The 7,953-nt window shown below is 28.9% G+C and overlaps 1 protein-coding gene across 1 annotated transcript in view; it reads right to left on the bottom strand.

The window, feature by feature from the left end:
- Nucleotides 1-756: 756 nt before the first annotated feature.
- The window catches only part of LOC136091283 (superoxide-generating NADPH oxidase heavy chain subunit A-like), a 15,375-nt gene continuing 8,178 nt past the window's right edge, over nucleotides 757-7,953 (bottom strand). Inside the window, 3 exon segments of the mRNA XM_065818646.1 lie at nucleotides 757-2,570; nucleotides 2,573-2,596; nucleotides 3,276-3,512. Coding sequence (XP_065674718.1) covers nucleotides 1,212-2,570; nucleotides 2,573-2,596; nucleotides 3,276-3,494 — 1,602 coding nt within the window. The 5' untranslated portion in view covers nucleotides 3,495-3,512 and the 3' untranslated portion in view covers nucleotides 757-1,211.

The raw sequence follows: 7,953 nt of genomic DNA, 5'->3' as shown, positions 1-7,953 counted from the left end.
AGGTAAACTTAAGACTTAAACAGCATCTTATTCCAAAGTTTTTCTTCTTTTTTACTCTCTACTTCTGTTAAAATTTGATATTAACTTGAAATAGGTCACTTTAAAGAAAACTTTCAGTTATTCGAACTTTTGGTTAACTGAAGTAAATTCTTAAATAAACGGGAATTTACTGTATGTATGTATGTATATATATAAATATATCAGGGAGAAGAACGGGGGGGAGGGGGGTAGTCAGGGGGGGGGGGAAATTTGGACCGATTTGATTTAAGCCGGCCTATTCTCCCGGTGCTTCCTGCCAGTCTGCCACTGATATATATATATATATATATATATATATATATATATATATATATATATATATATATATATATATATATATATATATATATAGAGAGAGAGAGAGAGAGAGAGAGAGAGAGAGAGAGAGATTATTTTTGTCTTATCGCCGAGCACCGTGTTACAATATATATTTTTTACAAAATTAATTCCAATAGTATAAAGTCTATAATAAGAAATAAGATGTTTACAAAATTGCGATAAAATGGTTCATTAGCATTGTTAGCACCTTGAGTTTGAAGAACCAATCAACTCAGTCGATTTGAAGGTTACGAAATTGTTGTGTGGAGTTTTCATTGATCTGTCGTTTAAATATTATATATTTTTAGGGAATATACTAGGTATTAACTCCCCCAGTTGATTTTAAAATGAGGATTAATTTGTTTCACGGTACCGGCACTCTATAAATAGCATCTGTTATTTCCAACTCTGACCGAAAACACTGTTTTTTGAGTTAAAAATATACAGGATATTTACAAAAATTACACGTATACAATAATGTTTTGCTATAAAAGCATAAATTTACAATTTTTTTGTCGAAAATTTTTTTTATAAGTTATGTAGTTAGATAAAAATTATGATTATAAAAAAATAATAGAAATTTAAAAATGCAAATGATACTAACTCGTTTTCAAATATTATAGTTTGATAAAAATTTATTTAAAAACTATTTAACAATAAATTATTAATTTAAGACAAAAATGTTTTTCATGTAATTTTAGCCAAATTACGAGGTCAGAAAAAAAATTACACTTTTCGTTTTCATTTGAATGAAGACAAAATCATTGTCATTGAATAATATTAAAGTACCGAGAAATCGTTGCAACGGCACCGTGTCGTTTAATTTACTGTTATATTTAATAAGTCAAATGAAATTAGAATTCAAATACTTCTTTATGCAAATGAAACGACAAGCCTTTCGTAGAATATTTGTAACACATCTTCTCAACATCATTTACCATACTTGACGGACCACATGTAATAACGGCAATCTTATATTGCTGATCCATCAGTGCAAATTTTGTCATTTTTTCAAAATATTCTGATATAATTGGTCTGCCGAATCTCAAATCTTGTTGTAAGTCTGGTTTAATATTAGCTTCTTCAAACTTTGATTTATCGCGCTCTTGAGTCAAATGGAAATAGTTCTCTAAAATTTTTTCGGATACATCTGGTTGATTAACTAAATCAGGTTGAAACGATATCGGAAGGCGATGAACACTTTTGTTAGTGATATTTTCTTTATCATATTCAAGTACAGAATCAACTAAAAATAAATCTCGAACTGACCACACGAATATTATTTTATGAAGTGGTCTGCCTATCTTATACTGATATAGCATTTCGTTACATATCGACTGTGCAGGTGTTATCCCTATGCCTCCGCTGAAAAACATAACTAGCTTATATTTATCACTATCTATGTCTACACCTGGAGCACCATATGGACCATCTACGTAAGTTAACAGGTCTCTTGTTTGCTCTATAGAACTGTACAATTTCTTCGTCCAGTCACCAAGTATACGAATGTGGAGTGTTACATTTGGCTCATGAGATGAAGAAGAAATACTAAATGGGTGCCACTCAATCAATGATACTCCAGGTACACAAATAAAACAATATTGGCCAGCTTTATACTTAAAATTATTTTTAGGGAATGATAATCGAATAACACCAGCTGGAAGTCTTGTTGCTTTTAGTTTTCGTGCTCTTTTATTGTTAATAAAAGCAATGATTATTCGTAAAATTACATCAAAAAGCCATAAACCCACTCCAATCAAAACAACTCCCGCTCCGTGAGCAACAGAAAATCCAATTACAACAAGAAACAAAATCCAATGAAAACGATAAAATGCCTCAAAAAAATACCTTCTTAATGGATAAAAAGCAAACAGTATCAAACCTCCCATTGCTCCTGTGAGAACCAAACCAGTTACATTCCACTCTTGAGATACGTAGCCGTGCCACGCGCCAACAAGAACACCTAGCCAAGCACATAACTTATGCCAAAACAATCCACGTTCAAATGGAACGCCAGCTAGCAAAATCCATAAAGAATTTCGACACGCCAAAGCAAAACATAAAATTAGCGGTATCGCAGCTATATTTCCGGTTTCCTCAGCTAAACCCTTTGTAGGACTGCTCTGTCGACCTTTTGTCTGATTGATTGCAATTGTTACGTTAGTCGTTGTTGTTGACATTCCTACAGCTGCCAACCAACCAGCTAACCCCCCCCCACCAAGATCAAGAATACTATTACCTGAAAAAAAAAAAAAAATCAAAACAATCAGTTTATTAAAAGTCTATTAAAAGTTCGGAACTATTTTTTGTAGAAAATTCGTTTATATTAACTAGTGAATTTTTAAAAATTTAAAGGTAATTTTTTAAAAATGAGTTCTTAAACCCAATGTGGCTCAAAGCTATTTAAATTACAAACACTTACGCTATGCGTTAGTATACACGGTCATTATCCCGGTAAACAACTACATCCAAAATGTCAGTTTTAGACGTAATGTTTTTGTTGTTATTGTTTTATCTTTTTTAATTAGTTGCCATTTGTTAAACTGCAATATAGATTTAAAAGCGCACATAAAAATAAAATAAAATAAAACTTCAGGTGTAATACGCAAAATTTAACAAAAATAGGAAATACTTCAACAAATAGTATTTTAAATAACTTAAGTAATTAAATAAAACAAAAAAGAGAAAACTTTACAAGTTATAAATCCATAAAAATTGTGTTTTATTATAAATAATGAAATATAAGTAACGCTAATCAGTAATAAATAATTTTTTTGCATGTATTCATGCAATAAGTATTTTTTGCTGCTTTTGTGAACTATTTCCTTTTTTTTTCTAACTATTGAGAATGTGCGAGTTAGTGAGTATTTACACATCTATTAATGCTATTTAAATTTTAATATATCAATAAAAACAACCTCTCCTGCAACGATGCCAAACAAAAGTTGAATATGGAAAAATGCAAGCAACTTCCATCTAATATAGTAGTATGTTGGGAATGGAACGAAGCGATTTAGCACAGGAGAATCATATTTTGAGTCAAAGTACGCTTTCCAACCATTATTACTTTGGACCTCAACGTGCACCTCTTGGTTAGGAAGAGCAGCAAGCTCAATTGCATCCACCTTGGCTGACATTTTCTTCAAAGCTGATAACTTAAAACAAAGAAAATAAAAAAATTATAAAATTAACCAGCCCGTAATTATAATCTTACACAGTGAATCGAAAAAATTTTGATAAAAATGTCACCAAAGACATAGTTGATAAATTCAAAAGTGTTTGTAGAAAAGTTATACTACCCCCTCTTCTTTCCCCCGTTAGGCTGTAATTGCTATTTGTGTTTTGAAAGTTTTGTATAAAAAAAATAATGAAATAATGAATCAGTAACATATATTTTGTACATTTGTCTTATAATTTTTACAAAATAGTCATTGAAATCACTTTTTCATAAACAATACTATATATAATCTATATACAGGTTACTAATGACGTTAGCAACAAATTTATTTTAGACTTTATTTTTTACGATAAAAAATTTCAACAACAAAAAATAAGTTATATTAAAAATACACCATGCAATAAATATATATATTTTTAATAACTTATTTTGGGGGGTTTTTGGAATTTTACAAGTTTAAAAACTAAAATATAATATTAAGAAACTATTAAATAAAATTTGTCAATGAATACAAATTTAGTTTATAACAGCAATAGTATACTTGTAGTTGGTACTAAGTAACTTATTGCCCGTATTTAAGGCTTGGGGAAGAGAGGGGGTAATGTTACAAGGTTCTGTAATCATTGTTAATAGGTTCTTCCAATCATTGCAATTTTTTGCAAATAATTTTGTTTAAGATAAGCATAAACATATCCAAGTTTCAAGTTTGCTCATTGTCTGAGAGTTACCTATTTCAAAAACCCTTTTCCATTTGATAAATTTTACACACGATAAAAAAAATTCTACCACTGTTCATATTGCAATAAACACTTGCAAGATTGTTGCAAGTTAAGGATATTTTAGCATGGGGGAGGGGTCAAGAGAGTCACCTAGGCAAGGTCTCTATTCATGAAATGGTCGCAAAAGACCTAACAGACAATGAAGGCAAGCAAGAACTTAAACTTCATTTCGTACGACACGAAGTTATTATAACTGATAACGACCAACATGAGGGACAACTTATTGCCGATCGAATAAAAAAGAGTATTACTAGAATATATATTAAATTAACTATGCAAACATTGCTTGGGGAAGTATTCGCAAAAGTAAATAGCGACTTCTTTATCATTGGCAGAAACACGCTATACGCCTGAAAATCATTTGGGTGTTATTTAAGAAATAAAGGTTCTTAACTAATTTGAACGAAACGTTTATAAAGTTTTGTGTTTTATGTTTCAATGTTAGGATGATCCAGGATTACTTATTTTCAAAGGTTTTTTTACATTAAGTGTTTTTAAAAAAAAAAAGCTGAAAGAATTCCTTCTTTCATTGGATAACATATTTATATATTTTTAGCAGTATATATTATTACTTAAGATATTGTAAAAAGTATTTTTTTGTGTTATTCTTTATATTTAAATGGCTAGTCTTTATTAACTTTTACTGTTTATATGTAAAATTTAATTGACGAAAAATAATTAAAATATATATATATATATATATATATATATATATATATATATATATATATATATATATATATATTATATTTATTTATATATATAAGATAAACAAGAAAAAAAAAAGGAAAAAAAAAAGATAAAAAAAATAATGAATGCATATGACTGGATTTATGCGAATATTAAAATAAATATTCGCATAAATCCAGTCATACGTTTCGGCAAATATATAAAATAAATATTTTTAGTTTTGTTTTTCTGAGCGGCCCTTCTGGGACACCATGCTACTAGTTCTTTGTGCTGTCTGTAAGCAGCACCCATCTTGCCATTAGCAGATAATTTTTAAAAATTGAAATTTTTTCAAATATATAGTTATTTTTAATTTTTTTTATTTTGACTATCGAAGAAAAACTTAAAAGGTTAGTAATTTGCATCAGCTGCTTAATGGACATATTACATAATTACTATTAATTAGTTGAAATAATTAATGAATAATCTTTTGTTGAATAAATTGATTAGTATTGATTATTATCAATTTATTAGTTCTATATTAAGGTTTTAAAATAATTGCTGATGTTTTTAAAATAAAATGAACATTAAACATACCAATTCATAAACAGCAATAATATGACAATATTTATTATTTTATATCCACAGGCAAGTACTTTAGTAGATAGTGGCAGCTGCAACAAGAAGCTCTGCTGAATTAGCATTGCTCTTATCCTGCAACACAACAAAACTCTCACCAAAGACGAGGATCAAAAACAGTTTCTGCTTTGTTTTGTTCATTGACATTGCCAGATTTATCCATCATCTACGGCAGCCATGATGACAAAAGATTAATTTGAGAAAGATTTTGCCAAATTAGAATAAACTTTTTACTTTGTACATCATACTTATTATGTCGTACTTATAACAATCAGTATTTTTTTCTAATGAATTATCATTAGAACCTAATGATCATTGATCATCTTAGATGCTCCCTTTGCTTGATTAATTGACACATAGTGTTACATTTTTTTATTCAAATTTTTAAATATTAGAATATAAAAATATCAATGAAATACTACTCTTTTTACCGTATACTTGAAAAATCAAAATTTTTATTAACCCCTAATTGTCCAATTTGCCTTAAATTTTTACAGAAACTCTCTAATATTTTATGAAACAAGATAATCCTTGTGGAGAACAGAATTTCCAAACTTCAATTTTTTGAACGACCCTATTTGTTACACTAAATTTAATTTCATCGGTTTTAAATTTCATCAAATAATCTACTTAAGTTTGAAAGTTATGACCATGTGAAGTTTCCACCCTTTTCCAAAATTAGGGGTTATAAATATTAAATGGTCATAACTTTTGAAAGTTAAAAGATTATAAGATGAAATTAAAAACCTGTCGAATTAAAATTAGTATAATTAAGTCATATATTTGGGCGATGAGTTATTTAAAACATATTTTGAATAACTCATCGCCCTAATATTTGGGGTAAGGCGAGCGACTCTTTTGAATATTTTCGTTCCCAGGCTATAATTTTTGCCAGGGATGCGGAGTCCAAAAAGGACTCCGGCTTTATATCTCTACTTTTTCCGAGTCTGTTGTGTCCAGAAGCTCTAAACATGTTTGTTGACTTATTATCTGCTATAGTAAAAAAAATTCATGAGATTTAATGACTTGAAACTTATTGTTTTTAAGCCCGGAGTCCTGGAGTCCCGGAGTCCTTGCCGCCATTATACCTAAGGACTCCGGGCTCAAAAAACAATTGTTCCTCTAACCTAAAAGTTTTAAATTTTTTTCTATTAGTAGCCCATAAACTTATTTATATTTTTAGAGCTCCTGGATACCAAAAACTAGGATAAAGAAACCTTTTTGTGACTTTCAAATCCGGAGTCCTTTTTGGGACTCCGCATCCCTGATTTTTGCAAACCATTCTCATTTGACATTAGCATAGATATACTTTAATTTGCAGTTTGCACAATGAACATTTAAAAACAAAAAAAAATTTGAAATATATTATTTATAAAAAAAAAAAATTCGAATTGGTTTGACGTGTTTGAAGTGTGAACTTCGACGTTTTTGCAAGTTTCAAAAGTGGAAATTATTAATTTTAATTTGTCATAGCATTTATTTTACAGCTGTAAAATAATCATACACTTTAAAATTGTAAATCATAAAGATTGAATAAAATAAAATAAGAAATTAATTTACTTTTTCCTAAATTTGTCTAGTATCTATCCGAAGCTTGAACTTTTTCGAAGCTTAACTCTTTCGCAAAATAGAAAACCAGCAAAGCCTTTTACCGGCAGACTACTTATAAGGATATTTTCAACTCTCATTCGTTTCAACCATTTAGGTACAGCATTTTTGACTTGTTAATACGTATTAAATTTCATCCGTTTAGCCGAATTTCCACGACGAAAAGCGTCAAAGATTTTTCCTTTACTCTTTCTCTAGATTGAAAATGTGTTAGGTGAAACATCAAAATTTAAGAAAACTCCTAATTTTTATTCTTTCTTTTTTTTTTTTTTTTTAGTGGAGCTTTGTAATTCTGCTTTAAATTGTTTTCTTTGGGCAGTTTTTTTAAACAAAAGTTTACTGGTATTTTTTTTTTAGTAGTATTTATTTTGCTGTTTATTAAAATAAGTTACGTAAGAGTTTCACGTAACAAAAATATAAATAAGACTCTCAAAGAAGATATGGGTAATACCACCTCAAACTTTTCATAGATCCCCTAAAAAAAATATCGACAACACGTTCTAATAAACTGCAGATAATAGTAAGATGTAAAATTTCCAATTTAAATACTCTTTAAAAAATATATAAAACGTTCAAACTCACGTTAATCGTTCAATTAATAATAATTCACGCTAAATTCACGTTCAAATTCAGACTAATCGTTTTTCGAAAATTCAAAACATTCAAATCTGAAAATAATGTTTTGAGCTTTTTAAACGTCAGAAATGAAGAAAGTTCAATTTA

This window comes from Hydra vulgaris, chromosome 15 (assembly GCF_038396675.1).
Source record: "Hydra vulgaris chromosome 15, alternate assembly HydraT2T_AEP".
In the NCBI taxonomy this organism is placed as follows: domain Eukaryota; kingdom Metazoa; phylum Cnidaria; class Hydrozoa; order Anthoathecata; family Hydridae; genus Hydra; species Hydra vulgaris.
This window is presented reverse-complemented; position numbering and strand designations above follow the sequence as displayed.